General features: G+C 37.6%; 1 protein-coding gene across 11 annotated transcripts in view; it reads left to right on the forward strand.

Moving 5' to 3' along the window:
* The window catches only part of FRYL (FRY like transcription coactivator), a 272,999-nt gene that overhangs the window by 237,874 nt on the left and 17,024 nt on the right, over positions 1–18,101 (forward strand). For all 11 annotated transcript variants that reach the window (XM_064285836.1, XM_064285835.1, XM_064285834.1 and 8 more), the window contains 4 exons: positions 1,570–1,773; positions 3,925–4,092; positions 14,190–14,440; positions 17,158–17,365. In XM_064285836.1, coding sequence (XP_064141906.1) covers positions 1,570–1,773; positions 3,925–4,092; positions 14,190–14,440; positions 17,158–17,365 — 831 coding nt within the window. The remainder of the gene's footprint in view (positions 1–1,569; positions 1,774–3,924; positions 4,093–14,189; positions 14,441–17,157; positions 17,366–18,101) is intronic.

Consider the following 18,101-nt stretch of genomic DNA (forward strand, 5'->3'; position numbering starts at 1 on the left):
GCTGCTTATTGTGGTTCTGTCTTTAATTCAAATCTCAGTGATTTGGAGGTGGGGGCTAATTTATGCCTTATAATTAGCCCAGATCAAATGATTTAAATTTTCTGAAACCTGGATATAGTCTTATTTAAAACATGGTAACAGGAAATACTTTGCTACAAATCAAACTTCTAAGATATCTCCAACCTTGATAAGCCTACAGCATATTCATTCACTCACCAAACATACATTGAGGGCTGTTGCCATTTTGATGTATTCTGCTACATAATAATACTTGAAGTGATATGTTCAAGAAAACTGGTTTTCAACTCTGACCTGCAGAGCACTAAGGCATCCCGGGGACTAGCAGAGAAAGATCTAAGGGTCAAGTGGGCAAAACTCCTGGCCACCCTTCAATCAGAGCAGCTCTGTGTTGTTGTTGTTTTTCTTTTAATCAGTTTTGCACAGTGGACTTCCATCTAAAATGTCATTTGAACAATATATCCCTCCGCTTTAAAAAAAAAAAAAAAAGATTTGAAAACTCTGTTCTGGACAATCCCTTCCTGAATAGTAGGATACAAATAAATTATATTTAGCTAGCTAACCCAATGTAGTTTGTCATCTCAGGGTTTAAGAAAGAGTGTAAGAATTACATCCTTACAAAAGGAGGATCAGCTTAGAATAACAGAAGCATAACTTATATAAATCCCTAAAGTGGGGTGAAATTTGTCATATTTCCTTTTGAACTTTAAAAATCAGTAAAGGTTATGTTTTGATAGCTGTGATCTTGATTTTAACTGTTTTATAAATTTAAAAAATGACCATTGCGTTTAGCCAGAGCCATCCTGCAGGCTAAAATTGTGACTCTGTATGTTGTCAACTGAATGTGGGTATTTTAAGTCAGTTTTGCATTGTATCATCAAGTATCAAATCTCTGTAAATTTTGAAGGTTTTCTTAAAGTTTGTGTTGCCAAAGTGTATCAAGAAATGTTGTTTTAAGTGTCTGTCTCTGACTTTCTCACAGTATATTTGCATAAAAAAGTAGTTTGAATCACTTGTTGGCTACCTGCACAAAGCTTAATCCAGAGCTTGAATCAGTCTTTGAGTCTGAGAAATCACAAAGAGTTTTCCCCAAAGGTGTAGCGTATATTTAAATGTTTGTCTTTGTTCTTTCTAATTCTGTGTGTTTTCCTTTTTGCTAACCAGGAGCTGCAGGTAAGTTGCAGCCTGGTGTTGTGGATTGTTATTTGTTGTCACCTGTGATGTATTTGTCTTCTTTGTAGTCTCATCGGTGTTTGTATATTAGAATAGAAATGGTATAGATAGTAGATTTAGTTGGTCCCCAGTAATACAAGATAGAAAGCCAGGAAAATAATTTTGCTAAAACAGGTTATCAACCAGATCTTTTGATCTCTTTTAATATAAATATTTAGTGATATGTTAAAAATTTGAAGAAACTGAAGGGCTGATTGAAACTCTGTTTATGATGCATTAAGTATTTTTCATCTTGGTGTATGTTTTCCTGGTATATTACACTTACTACGCTTATTAGCATGTGTTTGGGGTCTTAGAAATTGTGTCTTGCTTTCCCAGGGTGAAAGTATGGACAATTTCAACTGGGGAGTCCGCAGGCGCTCACTTGACAGTATTGACAAGGGGGACACTCCATCCCTCCAGGAGTACCAGTGTTCCAGCAGCACCCCCAGCCTCAACCTGACTAACCAAGAAGACACAGATGAGTCCTCAGAAGAAGAAGCAGCGCTCACCGCCAGCCAGATACTGTCCCGCACACAGATGGTATGCAGTTACGTTTTTGTACAATGACAGTTGTATTTTCCTCTTTCAACTTAGTAATTATGGTTTCTTGATTTTCATATTTTCATGTCAGTGTGCATAAAATGCACATACCAAAGTGTAAATATAAAGTTGCACTGGTAGTGGAGAATTCTATTATTCATGACCAAACTAAACATATAAAGTTGGTACTACTCACCCATTTGCAGCAAGACGTGTGTTTTATCTTGCTCCTCTCCTAGCAGTGGGGAGTTGTGCGAGGCACTTTTCGAGGCCCTCATCTTGAATGAATCTGTTTTTACTTTGATTGTCTAGTATCAGCATGAGCACTGACTCCACTTAATCCGCCACCCACTTTTCTTTCTTAGTTGGCTTGGAAACATAGAGCACTTTCAAGATCAGCCAGTTACATGGGGGCTCTGACTTGTATCCCAGAAGCTAGACAGCAGAGATTTAAAGAGTGAGTGAAAAATGAGAAAATGAAGGCTACAAGAGTAGTGTGTTCACTGAGAAATGTGGAGGTGAAAGGAAGTCCAAGGAGGCAGTGGTTGCAGGGTTGAATATTGAAGATGGCAGTTTGAGGAAAGAACGTGTGTGGAATAGCCACCATGCTCCATATGCTAAGGAATCAGCCTAATGAATACCAGGACTCAGCTAAGGCTGCACAGCTCTTTTATGAATGCCTTTTTCATACTGAACTAAACTATGTGTCTGTCTAACTTAGACCCATTTGCTCTACACTCTGCCTGCCGGTAAATTGCCACCAGCGGTGTTGAATGGCACGGGCTGAGCTGGCTTTAGGCAAAATGTAAAGTTAACAGTTTGTGGTTGGCGTCCCATCACCTCTCCTGTTTTTGCATCACATCGTTGACAGATATGCCTTTCAACTAACCTCCTGTAAGGTGTTAAGTGATAATGAAACTGCTGGTGATGACAACAGCAATAGATATCACTTACCGAATGTTTACGATATGCCAGGCTCTGTTCAAGGTGTCTGCATGTACTAGTTACAGTAAATCTCACCCCAAACACAGGAGGTAAGTATGGCTGTTGCAGTTTTGCAGATTAAGTGACTTGTCAAAGATCACACAGCTAGTGTGGGAATTTGAACCAGGCAGTCTGCCCCCAGCACCCATGCACTTAACTATGTCACCTAAGGCGTGGTCCTGCATAGGACTTTTTTTGTTTAAAGGAATGATAGAATGACTGGCGACAATGACTGACTGCGCAGGCGTGGAGTCTGGCTTTGCCACTAACTCACTGTGGAACTGTGGTCCATTTACCTAACCTGTCCTTTAAAACAGAATCCTAATAGTGTCTGCCTCATGGGGATTTAATGAGGAGGAAAGCCACCATGTATATAGTAAGTGGTCAGTAAAGTTTAGCTCTCCTTAGAACAAGGGGGCAGAATTGACTGCCTGATTAAAAGACCAAACATAGTCATAATGGCATTGAGTTAAAAACAAATTTGAAGATGCTTCCTCTTCAGAGAAAAGAAATAAGTTTTGCCTTTACGTACACTGAATCATGAACTTGATTTTTCTGATACTTAATATTGACCCTGCTTAGAAGAGGGAAATTATGCTGATTTCTTTTTTCCAGTTAACAGCTGCTACTTCTTAAAATAAACCCCACTGGCAATGGATTGCCATTACAGCAACTCTGTGTTACTGTCCTAATTCCTTTTATCTTTTTGAAATTTTGTGGTATTGATTTTTGCTTAAATAAATGAATGGCTAGTTCAGACATTCGAGCCTGCTTCCCCACTGACGTCTCTGCTTGAGAAACCACTACATGCTAGGCACTGAAGCCCCTGCTCAGACTAACTGTAAACAAAATATTACCACACAAATATGAATTTCGGTTCAAGATTGACATAATTACATAGCGATCTTCCACTTTGATCGCTGTTGTTTAGCAAAATTTAACATGTATTAATGGACATTTGATTCCCCTGAATGATTAGCTGCTTATATTAACAGGCCCCGTTCTGCTATTGATTGAATGGGGGAAAAAAAGATAATTTTAAGAAATCATTGAAGCTCTTTGTAACTAGGCCCCAGAATATGTTATGATATGGAATATGTTTCTTGTAGCCTTTGCGACCATTACTAACTCACAAACCGAATTCCTCATTTTACTTTCTCCTTTTAGTTAAACAATGATTCTCCTGTAGATGAAACCATGCCAGACCATTCTGATTTACTTCTTCAGTCTCAAGATTCCACTAGCAGTGCCACAACCGAAGAAGTGCTTCAAATCAGAGATGAGACCCCGAGTTTGGAGGCTTCTCTAGATAATGCTAACAGCCAGCTGCCTGAGGTGGGAAGAAATGGGAGCTGGTGCATGGCCAATCTGGGCTCTTTTTAGCACCCCATCGCATCCCTTGCTTTTCTTTCAAGAGTTTTCATCTGATACATTAATTATTTGATTTAATTCCAGTATTTATAACCTGTTGAGTTGTTCTAAATGAAATAGACAAATCAGATTAAAAAAAAATTTTTTTTTTAAATTGATAGATTAAGGAAATGACCTACAGGTTAAAAATAACCTTGAGTGTTTTTAATGAGCATTTTGTGTTGCAGAATGTGGCTAGATTCATGTACAGCTCGCTTCTCTGGGTTGGTGAGCATCTTCTGTAGTATTGTATATTCTTTGAAGGACTGCTTTTGGTTTTTCTTTCTTTCTGCTCTGTATCTGGGTTTACGTGATTGGTGCTATGATCAGGATTAAAACCTCAGGCTAGCTCTGTTAGCAGTTGATTAAATCAAAACCTTTTAAAAACACTTTGGAACCACTAGGATTATGTTTTTTGGAAAGGCCTGTGAAAAGTAAGCCAGATTCCAAGCTAATGACCGACCAGAAAAATAAGTAAGTATTAGTTTTCTTTTTAAGATTACTATAGATAATTTTTTTATATGATGTAATTGCTATAGCTCTGTCATACATGTTTTTATGCCTTGGTAAGTACTAGGAAAATACTGTATTCTTGTCAGTGTTGATTAATGTAGTCACTAGATTTAGACTGATCTATAAGTTTAATTCTCAAGTTCTTATTAGGTTGACAGTTTATATATCTGAACCCTCTCTGATAATAAGCAGACAATGTATTTTGAAACGGAGGCATCTAGGCTTCCTTCTTAGCAGTTTTTTAAATGCCCATACTAGTGTGAGTGAAGTTTAGATAATTCAATTTAACAAATATTTATTGGGATTGTAGTAGGTGTTTTTTTTTTAGTCAATCTGCTAGGTGCTAGAAAGATGAACAAGGCATGGACCCTGTTCTCAAGGAGTTTACAGTCTATTGAGGGAGGCAGAGCAGGTTTAAAAAAAAAAAAGACAATACACTTCAGTATGAGCAACTCATCAATAGGCATGTTGAAGGCTTAGCAAAAGCTCAGAGAAAAAACCAATCAGCTCTGCACTGGGCAGGGTGAGGGGTGGAAAGGTAGTGCTGAAGGACAGACTGTGTGGCAATGGGAGCATTCCAGACAGAGGGACACTGTGGAGAAAGACAGGAAAATGTGAAACATCATGGTATGTTCAAATAACAGCTGGAGATTCAAGCTTTCTAGAGAATAAAATGGAAGGAGAAGGAGCAATAAGAGAGGTGAAGAGGGTTGAAGAAAGAAGCGTCCTATATGCCATACTGAAGAATTTAGACTATCTGGAGTTGATAGGAAGTTGTGAGGAAGTTGTATTCTTTGAAGACATACCGATTATGTGACAAGCGCCATACCAGACCTAGATGGGAATATAAGGCATGAGTACATTCATTCATTTAACCCATCTTTCTTGAGCCCTTGTCATGTGCTGGACACTTCTAGGCACTGGGCTTCCAATACTCATTAAAAACAATGGAAAACAGCAGGCTGATGTTAGAAATACTTTTTTAACAGAAGTAGTATGATGGTATATTTTAACAAAAGGAAAATCTTTTATTTTTATTTCATTTTGGTTATTAAAATAGTCACCATCATAGTGAGTAAACTACTTCCTAGAAATGATCCAGATGTGTTGGAAATTTTGTGTTATTTTGGACAGGGTGTTCGTTCATTCAACAGGCTATAATCCAAACTAGACACAGATTAAATGAAGAACCAGTAGTTAACATTCACCTAAGAAGCCTCCCAACAACTGAAAGGCAAACGTCTACTTGAGATTCATCTCTAAAGCCTGTCACTTATTTCTTGTAAACATTTAAAAAAAATTTTTTTTTTAATTTTAGTGAAAATACACACAGCAGTGTATATTCATCATTCATCATTTATCAGTTCCTATGATCATTTTTCATATTCATGCACTCTTAGTTCCACGCCAAAACCAAACCCATTGCCATCCATTCCGACTCATAGCAACCTTATAGAACAGAGTAGAACCGCCCCGTAATGTTTCCAAGGAGTGCCTGGTGCATATGAACTGCTGACCTCTTGGTTAGCAGCCAGAGCACTTAACCACTATGCCACGAGGGTTTCCTGTATATTCTTAGACAGTACCAACTAAGAAAAGTACAGTGTTCTTTCACACTTAGATATAAGTTTAGGGGTGGAACTGTACTTGGGATGACTTGAAAGAATTCCTAAAGATAAAGGTTTCTGGTTTTATGGAACTTTAATGGGAAAGACAGATAACAAACAGGTAAAACAAAACATAGATAACACATCAGAAAGTGATTGTCTTAGTAATTGTACTGAGAAAATAGAACAGTAATGTGGGAGTTGATGAAGGAGAAAGTTAGATAAGATGGCATCTGAGGTAACACCTCAGTGACAAGGAGCCAGCCCTTGAAGATGTGAAGGAAGAGTGTTCCAGGCAGACGAAACAGCAGCTACAAAGGCCCCAGTATAGCTGAAAAACAAAAAACCAGCCACCAGTGGGGCTTGATCACAGTAAACATGAGGGAATGGAGAAAGGGAAATGGAATCACAGGGGTGAGCAGAAGCTCTCTAATGAATGGTGTTATGGCCACAGAACAGGAAACCAATGGGTATTTTTAAGTAGAAGTAGGGCATGATCTGATTGTTTTTTTTTTAAATCTTGGCTTTTTTGTGTGGAAAATGGAAAGTAGGCCCTAGTGCCACCCACAGGGAATATACAGTCTAGGTGGTTGCCATCAGGGAGGGATGTGGTCTGATTTGTGTTTTAGCGGAGTCTCTGTGATAGAGCTGTGGAGGTGGACTGGAAGAGATTAAGATAAGGAGGTGAGCTAGAAGAATGTTAGCAAGAGATAAGGAGAGCCTGAACTAAGAGCGGAAAACCCTAGTGGTGTAGTGGTTAAGAGCTACATCTGCTAACCAAAAGGTCAGCAGTTCGAATCCACCTTGGAAACTGTGGGGCAGTTGAGTTCTACTGTGTCCTGTAGGGTTGCTATGAGCTGGAGTCGACTCGATAACAATTGGTTTAGGTTTGGTTTGGAATTAAGAGTGCATGAACATGAAAAATGATGACAGGAATTGATGAATGGGTGTATGTTCTGTGTATATTTTCACTGAAATTAAAAATTTTTTTTAAATGTTTACAGGAGAGCAGTGACAGGCTTTAGAGATGAATTTCAAGTAGACTTTTGCCTTTCAGTTGTTGAGAAGCTTCTTAGGTGAACGTTAACTACTGGTTCTTCATCTAATCTGTGTTTAGTTTGGATTGTAGCCTGTTACAAACTCATTAGAAAGTCTCATTAAAAACAATGGAAAACAGCAGGCTGATGCTAGAAATACCTTTTTAACAGAAGTAGTATGATAATGTATTTTAATTTGTTTAACAAAAGAGTTTTTGTTTAGTTTTGGCTATTAAAATAGCTACCATCATAGTAAACTACTTCCTGGAAATGATCCAGATTTGTTGGAAATTTCGTGTTATCTTGGGTGGGACATTCATTAATTCATTCATTCAACAATATTAAATGGGTCTGCTTCTCCGGCACTGTAAAGTTCCTTGGGGATACCCTAATGACCAAGGAGGTAATCCTTCACCTCAGGAAAGACAGTTAAGCAATTAAAGCATTGTATGCACCACAGTAGGAGAAGCACAAGGATTCATTGTTTTCACAAATATTTATTGAATACCTTCTTTGTGCAGGTATTGAGAATTCAGCAGTGAATGAAAGGAACTTAAGAAAATTTTTCCTATATCATGGAGCTTTTACATTCTAGTAGAGAGAAATTTTAAAATAATTATGTAAAATATCTTAAGCACATTAAAAATTCATTGTTGTCGAGTCAGTTCTGATGCATAGTGACCGTGCAGGACAGCCGGTTTCCAAGGAACCACTAGTAGATTCAAACTGCTGACCTTTTGGTCAGCAGTCAAATGCTTAACCACTGTACCACCAGGGCATTCAATGATGATAATTCTAGAAGAAAAGTAAAGCAAGGAAAGAGAAATAGAGAGCTTTTTGGAGAAGGGATGCAATTTCAAGTAGGGTAGACAGGGAAGGCTTCACTGAGTAGAGCATGGGAGACTGGGCCAGGGTAGGGTGGGGAATGTCAGGTGGAAGAAAATCTCAGTCATAGAGAAGAGTAGGTATATAAGCCTGGAGGCAGAAATATCCCTAGTGTATTTGAGGGGTAGATCAGATACATGGACTAAGACAGGGGAAGAATAATCGGAAATAAGGCCAGAGAGAGAACCAGAAGCCTTACTCTGTAGGCCATTGAGATAACTGGCTTTCACTCAGCGTGAGATGGGAAACAATTGGCATTTTGGGGAAGAGAAGTGACATAATCTAACATAGAGAATGGTCTGGTTAGGGAGGCTATCATAATAAGCCAGGCAAAAGATGATGGTGGCTTGAAGCTCATTGTAAGAGGTGACAAAAGTAGTCTAGAAGTTTAGAGAAGGCTTTCCTAGGAGAGTGACTTATGAGGCTTAAAAACCAAACCCATTGCCGTCAAGTCCATTCCGACTCATAGCAACCTTATAGGACAGAGTAGAACCGCCCCATAGTGTTTCCCAGTAGCGACTGGGGGATTCGAACTGCCAGTATTTGGTTATCAGCCGAACTCTTCACCACTGTGCCTCCAGGGCTCCCTGAATTATGAGATTGAGTAGGAATTAGACAGGGGAAGCAAGTCCTTTGGAAGCGTCCAAACAGAATCCACCAAAATGAAAGGGGTGTTTTTTAAACCATAGTATTTGATTTAGAACTAGTTCTACTGATGCATAAATTATCACTAAAAGAATGTCCAGTAAAGAATAAGTCAACATACTTGGATATATTGGCCTAATTTTTCTCTGGTATGCCTAATAGTGTCAAAAGTCCCAAGGTTGTCACTTAAAAAAAGTAGGAAAGCACCAGGAGATTGAAATAAAACCTTAACTCTGAAATATGTCAATCACAAAAGGACAATATTGTATGAGACCACTACTGTAGAAACTCACGAAAAGGTTTACACACAAAAAGAAACAATTTTTGATGGTTATAAGGAAGGGGAGGGATGGGGATGAAAAAACATGAGACAATATGTAAGTGGTGACTTTGGTGAAGGGTAAGACAGTACACAATACTGGGGAAGCCAGCACAACTTGTCCAAGACAAGGTCATGGAACCTCCATAGACACATCCAAACTCCTTGAGGGACCAAATTACTGGACTGAAGGCCCTGGAAACCATGGTCTCAGGGAACAGCTAGCTCAACTGGCATAACATAGTTTATAGAGAAAGTGTTCTACATTCTGCTTTGGTGAGTAGCATCTGGGGTCTTAAAAGCTTGTGAGCAGCCATCTAAGATACTTCTCTGGTCTCACCCCATCAAGAGCAAAAGAGAATGAAGAAAACAACAGACACAAGGGAAAGGGACTAGTGGACCACAACTACCATAGCCTCCACCAGACTGAGTCCAGCACAACTAGATGGTGCCCAGCTACCACCATTGACTGCTCTAACAAGGATCACACAATAGAGGGTCCTGGGCAGAGCTGGAGAAAAACGTAGAACAAAACTCTAACTCACAAAAAAAGACCAGACTTACTTGCTTGACAGAGACTGGAAAAATACTGAGAGTATGGCTCCTGGACACCCTTTGAGCTTAGTAATGAAGTCACTCCTGAGGGTCACCCTTCAGCCAAAGATTAGACAGGCCCATAAAACAAAACGCAACTAAAGGAGCACACCAGCCTAGGGGCAGGGACTAGAAGGCAGGAGAGGTAATAGGGAACTCAAGTTCAAGAAGGCAGAGCCTTGAGATGTCATGGGGTTGGTAGCCAATGTCACAAAACAGTATGTATACTAGTTATTTAATGAGAAGCTAGTTTGTTCTGTAAACCTTCATCTAAAGTACAATAATAAAAAAAAAAAAAGGAGGGATGTCAACTTTTCTTGAAACCCTGGTGGCATAGTGGTTAAGAGTTATGGTGGCTAACCAAAAGATCGGCAGTTCGAATCTACCAGGTGCTCCTTGGAAACCCTGTGGGGCAGTTCTGCTCTGTCATACAGGGTCACTATGAGTCGAAATTGATTCCGACAGCAGCAGGTCAACTATGTTATCTTATGGAAAGGTTCTGTATTTCATCATAAGTGAGTTTGGATATATGCACTCTTAATATTGACAGTAAATCAGCAACTATGGAGTCAAACCTCTTCCCAATAATGGTCATATTTATCAAAGATTTTCCCTGAATAAATTTTAAAGGTTTAGTAGTCAGACAGGAGGAGCAAGGTGAAGAAGATTAGGCTAAGTGTAGAAATACAGACTAGGCTAAGATACAAGAAGTAGAAAGGAATAGACTGATAGGGATTTACTGATGAGAGTCTTTAAAAAAGAAAAAAAACAAAAACCTTTATTTTAAGGCAGCTTCTTGAGAAGTATAATTAATTTTAATAGGTAAAATGTTTTATGAATTAAAAGAAAATCCATTCATAAAACTGTTTACGTACATTTTGCCCTTAAATTGTGTTAATCTTGAGGTGATAGAATAGGCCGAAGCATTTCATGTCATGACAGAAAACTCTCCAGCCCAGTTTGTCCCCACAGCTTATACTCTGAGCTCTATATGATGAAGTTCTTTGCTTGTGTTTACTGGAGAAACCTTCACAGAGGGTTTCTTCTAGTATTTGTAATAACTTGAAATCCAATTCATAGTTGACAGAATTTTTTTTTTTTTTTAGGAAATGAATCTTTGAAATGTAACAAAGTCTGTGTGTATGTGTGTGTGTGTGTGTGAAATTCTCTAATAAAATGGAGTTCAAGCAATTTGATTCATGTAATCCACATATAACCAACGGAATCCATGCCATTAGCCCAAAAGCACTTTCTTCATGTAATCTAGGTAGGATTAGAAAATGTCAGCATACATTATATAGTAGTAATTATGGATAAAATATCTGCCTTCATATTATTATTTGAGAACAAATGACAACCACATATAGATGTAATCAATGAAAAGTGAATATATTACATCAAGAAGTTTTGTGGTTTGAAATAACATGCTATTTTCTAATCGGTGTGGAATATTTAATACCAATAAAAATTCTTGGTGTAGAAATGTCTCACGCACTACCACATGCTTTACCCCTTTAATGGCCAAATCTAAAAAAAAAAAAAAAACAGCTCAGATAGAAACTATAAATAGAATATATTGAATGTAAGCTATTTGAGCTATTAAGAAATGATTTTACCACGTTATGTAAAAGTGATGTTCTGTGAAGAATTGGCACCTTTCCCTGACTGACTGGATCCAGATCAGTGTTCTTCTGATATGTTTGTATTTTCCTGTGGTGTGCCCTTGATATCCTCTGTTCTCTTTATCTGGAATACCAGCCCCATCCCATATTTGTCAAAGCCCTGTATGCTGTTTCTTCCAAAAAGACTAGTCTTGATTTCTTCAACCAGATGTGAACTTTCCCTTCTTTGAACACCAATAGTCGTTTTTATAGCTCTTAAAATATTTACCTTACACTTACCATACTCTACTTTATATCACTGTCGTTCACTTATTAGCCTAAATCCATTAATAGATTATAACTAATTACAGACAGGAATTAATTTCTCCTGGAGCACCCAGAGCAGAACCTGGTCAAAACTCTATTTTATAGATGAATAAACTAAGGACTAGGCTAGTCTAAGGTCAGATGCTGACTTTTCACATTTGGAAGGAAAATTTGATTTTTACCCATGAAAAAGAGATGAGAAACTGCTATATAACTAAGGAGTAAAGTAGTGAAGTACTTTACTTTCAGTACTTCAGTCTTAAGTACTGAAATTGATCTTTCAACCCTGAGACCGCTAGTGCTTATTTTCAATGTAATTAATATGTTCCATGCAGATAAAAAAAGCTTCTGCTACCGCATGATATGTACCTGGGAAGTATTTTTTTCTTTTTTAATAGTGTTAGTCATTCATTCAACCAGTATCTTTTGAGCTTCTGCCCTGTGCCAGGCACATAGCAACATTATTTCAGTAATGTTACAGTGGATAAAAAGGGAAAACCACCAGCACACTGTAACACATATTTTCATCATCAGTTGCTTAGGGATAGAAGAATATAGTCCTTCTTTTTGATAAATGAACTTGTGATTCATGTAATTTCCAAAAATACTAAAGTCTAAAATTTCCCAGTATTTCCCGAAATTTAACTCAGTGATGAAACGTTATCAGTACTCAAACCTGAAATGAGTTTTTGCAGCCTTAACTCCCGAAAACAATGCTTACATCCCGAGTATTCTTAGGTGCTGTAACAGTAAGGCTGCCCTAGTCGTTTAGATTCAGCACCCTTCTGGTTAGTCAATACCTTTGTCTGGTTGGTGGATGGCCCTGCAGGACAAGTTTCTAACTATTTTGAATTATCTTCCCTTCTTAGCCAGAATTCCTTGTATTCTGGTATAGTGAAAGAAATGGTATTTCAAATAAGAGAATTTATAGTAATGATACGAAGTTTTGCTTACACAGTATGAGAAGGACATATGTCTAAGTAACTACTTAAACCCTGTTAAGAAAACAGATTGCCTTGATGTTTCTATATGACAGTAGTGATACATTTCAACTTCAAAATTTTTTAAACCTAGGACCATTCAAAAATGAGTTTGAATAGTTCATGTAATCAGAGTCCAGAAACTCCAAAAAATTAAACTGTGTAAATGAGACTACTTAATAGCCATACATCAGTGTCAATAGTCATTTATTCTGTTGTGATAAAATTCTTTGTTTAATAATATACTTAGTACTTAAAATTTTTTTTTTATTGTACTTTAGATGAAGGTTTACAGAGCAAACAAGTTTCTCATTAAACAATACACATATCGTTTTGTGGCACTGGTTGCCAACCCCAGGACATGTCAACACTCTACCCTTCTCAACCTTGGATTTCCCAGTCACCAGCCTTCCTGTCCCCTCCTGCCTTCTTGCCCATATTCCTGGGCTGGTGTGCCTGTTCAGTCTCATTTTGTTTTATGGGCCTGTCTAATCTTTGGCTGAAGGGTAACCCTCAGGAGTGACTTCATTACTGAGCAAAAAGGGTGTCTGGGGCCATACTCTCAGGGTTTCTCCAGTTTCTTTCAGACGAGTAAGTCTGATCATTTTTCATTTTTTTGTGAGTTAGAGTTTTGTTCTACGTTTTTCTCCAGCTCTGCCCAGGACCCTCTATTGTGTGATCCTTGTTAGAGCAGTCAATGGTGGTAGCTGGGCACCATCTAGTTGTGCTGGACTCAGTCTGGTGGAGGCTATGGTAGTTGTGGTCTGCTAGTCCTTTGGACTAATCTTTCCCTCATGTCTTTGGTTTTCTTCATTCTCCCTTGCTCCTGATGGGGTGAGACCAGTGGAGTATCTTAGATGGCTACTCACAAATTTTAAGACCCCAGATGCTACTTACCAAAGTAGAATTTTCTTTATAAACTATGTTATGCCAGTTGAGCTAGCTGTTCCCTGAGACCATGGTCCTCAGAGCCCTCAGCCCAGCAATTTGGTCCCTTAGGGAGTTTGGATGTGCCTGTGGAGCTTCCATGACCTTGCCTTGGACAAGTTGTGCTGGCTTCCCCAGTATTGTGTACTGTCTTACCCTTCAGCAAAGTTGCCACTTATCTGTTGTCTATTTAGTGTTTTTCTCTCCCACCCCTACTTAATTTTTCAATACAAAGTATTAAGTATATTGTTATAAAAAAGAGTTTTATCATAACACAGAATAAATGACTGTTGGCACCAATCTACATCTGTTAAGTAGTCTATTTAATATTTTATAAGGAGTGTCTGGGTGGTGCAAATGGTTAAGCACTGGACTACTTAACCAAGAGGTTGATGGTTCAGATCCACCCAGAGATGCCTCAGAAGACGCCTGGCTGTCTGCTTTTGAAAGGACACAGCCTTGAAAACCTTGCAGAGCAGTGTTATGCTGCACGCATGGGGTTGCCATGATTCAGAATCAACTCAACAAGAACAGATACTTTATGTACTAGTTTTTTAAAGTTAATGAAAAATATGATTGTTTTACAGGATATAAGTTCAGCATTAAAGGAGGAACAGGCTATTACAGCCTTTGAAGATGAAGGGTCATATATAATTCAAGAACAACAGGATTCTCTTGTATGTCAAGGAATTCTTGATTTAGAAGAAACTGAAATGGCAGAGCCTTTGGCTCCTGAGAGCTATCCTGAGTCAATCTGTGAAGAGGATGTTACCTTAGCTTTGAAAGAACTAGATGAAAGATGTGAGGAAGAAGAAGCTGACTTCTCTGGACTGTCTAGGTGAGAATATGGTATCACAGACACTATACCATTCTCTTCCCCATTCCCTCCCAAACAAAATGCCCTTCTATTCCAGTTCATTTACTTTCATTTCTTTATGTTTCAGTTCATAGTCATACTCTATAACTTCTTTTAAGAAAATAAAATAACTTACTATGATGAGCTTTTTTTTTTTTCCCTGTTACTGACATTTACTTAAAGAGAACAAATAGGCTGTTCTCAGAGCACAGTCAGTGGCATTCTGTTTCTAAAGGCACACCAAATACCTATTATGGTTGAATGCCAAATGGCCAAGTATTAAAATCATTATTTTCCATGGCCAAAGCCAAGTGTCAGAATTACTAAGTGAACTTCTGTGGTACAAGAATAATCCATCTGAAATATATCCCCGAAATATATTTTACAGTTTCATTATATGCAGTCAGATTTCTGTAATAGACAGAATTGATAATATATTTGGTACTGTTTTCTGGTAGGAAGCCGTAGTGGTGTAGTGGTTAAGTGCTATAGCTGCTAACCAAAAGGTCGGCAGTTCCAATCCTCCAGGCGCTCCTTGGAAACTCTACGGGGTAGTTCTACCCTGTCCTGTAGGGTCGCTATGAATCAGAATTGACTCGACGGCACTGGATTTGGTTTTTTGGTAGATTGCCCCATTTAAACGTTTATGCTCCATTCACTCAAAATTCATTGTCACAAACCATGAAGAATTCCCAAATGGAGCTTTTTCTTTACTCAGTGGGCTAACTAAATTGAATAGCCAATTCTTATATATAGTTCTTAAAGGAGATGTTGGTTGTTTTACATTTTCTAAATCCCTGTGTATATATAAATAAAGATAATCTGTGTTGAATGACCTAAACAGTTCTATAACAATTAGAATTATGATATAATCTAATATCTATTTGTCTTTTTTTATTATTTGAAGCTCACAAGTACTCGTGGCTCAGAATAACATTCTTTTTAAAGGTATCTAACTTAATGCCCATAGCTATATCAGTATACCTGTTTCCTGTTCCACTCTTTGAAGCTTCTTGATAATTAGTTTTATCCAAAAATTAGTCTTTAATAATGATTAAGTATTTTAGAATTCTCTTAAAATGAAAATTACACATTTATGCTTCAAGTGATTAATAAACCCTTTGCTGTTGAGTTGGTTCCAACTCATAGTGACCCTCTAATACAGTGCAGAACTACCCCCATAGGGTTACCAAGGAGCAGCTGGAAGATTGCAACTGCCGACCTTTTGGTTAGCAGCTACAGGCTTAACCACTCTACCACCAGGGCTCCAAGTGATTAATAGAATTTTTAAGTAAGGATTTTTTTAATCTCAATATATATAGAATGCTTACCTATATTTGAAAGTAAATATTCAGCTATTAACAGTAAATCTTAGTGATGTACCTTATTCATATTACTGATTTGAATATGATAGTAGCCTGTGCAGTTAATCAGTCATTGATAATGTGCAAGTTCAGGGATGACAGATAAAATGGCAAGGTAGATGTTCAGCTATTTGAAATTACAAAAGGCTGAAGCCGAATAGTTGACTTTGGCCAAGGAAAAAAGTCAAGTACTATTGGCCAAGTACTAAAGTCAAAATAGAATGGTGCACCCCTCCTAAACATAGAGGTGTACCTACTCAAGCTTACAGGATACGTTTTGTTACAATCAATCACTATAGTAGCATTTTAAAATTAACCTTTTTGAGGTATAACTTAAGTTTTCATTTTAAGTGTTTTGCTTTTTTTAATTTTTATCTCTACCCCCCCATCTTAAATCCTTGTCTTCCACATGAATTACTCCATCATTTCTGTAAAGCTGTATAGAGCTGCCTTGTAATGTGAACCACACAGTTTTAAGACTTTGAGTAACATTTCCTTATGGAATATCTGACTCAAATACTTCATCTTTCAGACCTAAAGTTTTACATTTCTTTATGGAACGTTTGTCTTAAGTGCATCTTCATCTTTTTTTCATTGTTCCATTTTTGTACGTATTATCTGACTTGAGATTTCATATGCCCCAAAGGAAACAGCCAGGTCTTATGTTTCTTTCGTACATGCTTATGGAATAGCTGAGCTGGCACGATGTGTCATGGCTAATGGCATTGGCTTTGGACTCATAATCCGGGATTCAAATTCTGTTTCTGTCATTCCTACCTAATAATGTAAGCATGCAATTTAACTGCACAGAAATTCTTACGTCATCATCTGTAAAACTGGGATAGTAGTAGTACTTAACCCTCGTAGAGTTAAGAAGATTGACTGAAGTGATCCACATAAAGCGTTAGACACAGCCCTTGGCATGAAAGTACATAATCAAAACCTTTTGTTGTTATTATTATCATCATCAGTTTGGGGCCATTTGAATAAAGAGCCCCAAAATTGACCATTTAATATGAAAGTATTCTAATTTCTATTATTCAAAGGAGTTACTAAAATTAATCCATAGTGCTGGCATACTAAAGGACTTGGGTTGTTTTAAGAGAGTCTGTATGAAATTAGATTTCTAATTTTAAAGATTCTACATAGGAAGAACACAAAAACTTGCTAAATTGTGCATTCTTACAAAGTTTAGGTTGTTGTACATCTTCTAAATCAGAGTGTATATATAAAAATAATTTATATTGAATGATTTAATCAAACTATTTTAAGAGACTGAGTCTATTCTGTTCGTTTAAGATAGTGTTATGATTATTGTGATATTTGTATTAACAGTCAAGATGAAGACGAGCAGGATGGCTTTCCGGAAGTGCAGACATCACCTCTACCATCACCATTTCTTTCTGCCATAATAGCCGCTTTCCAGCCAGTAGCGTATGATGATGAAGAGGAAGCTTGGCGCTGCCACGTCAATCAGATGCTTTCTGACACTGATGGATCCTGTGCAGTGTTTACCTTTCATGTGTTTTCTAGGCTGTTTCAGGTCAGTGAGGTTTACAGTTTCTGAATTCACATTATAATTACCTGACAACGTTATGGTTTTTCTTCTTACCAGTATCTTAAACTTGTTGTTTTTTTTTTTTTAATTTAAACTTAAAAATTTTAAATTTAGTCTTTTTTTCTTTTTTGGATGTAATATTTAATGATTTCCTAGAACTTTTTTCCCTAATCAGTGGTTAAGAGCTTGGCTGCTAACCAAATGGTTGGCAGTTCAAATTGACCAGCCACTCCTTAGAAACCCTATGGGCAGCTATGCTCTATTTTATAGGGTCACTCTGAGTTGAAATCGACTTGATGGCAGTGGGTTTCGTAATGATATTATGGTACTGCTGGCACTGAACACAATGACTAGTTATGAATTTCTCCCCTCAGGCAATTAGAATAAAACTTAAAAACGATATCAGAAGTATTTTCTGTGTTATGCTAGGCACCATCAGAGATACCAAAGAACCATAAGGCATTATCCCTTGCCTTCAAAGGTGCTTATAGTCAATACAGTAAAACAGTTTATAATTAAGTGTTAAATTATATGATACATTAATACATGGGGACCTTAAAAAGTTAAGGTGTTAAGGTCCCTTCCAACCATAAAAAAAAAACTATAATAGTAATACCATCTGATGTTTATTGAGTACTCAGTACATGCTGGGCACTATGCTGAATGCTTTATACTGAATATTTAAATTAATCCTCATAACAACTCCAGGGAGTGTAGGTAG

Source organism: Loxodonta africana, chromosome 5, assembly GCF_030014295.1.
Source record: "Loxodonta africana isolate mLoxAfr1 chromosome 5, mLoxAfr1.hap2, whole genome shotgun sequence".
NCBI lineage: Eukaryota > Metazoa > Chordata > Mammalia > Proboscidea > Elephantidae > Loxodonta > Loxodonta africana.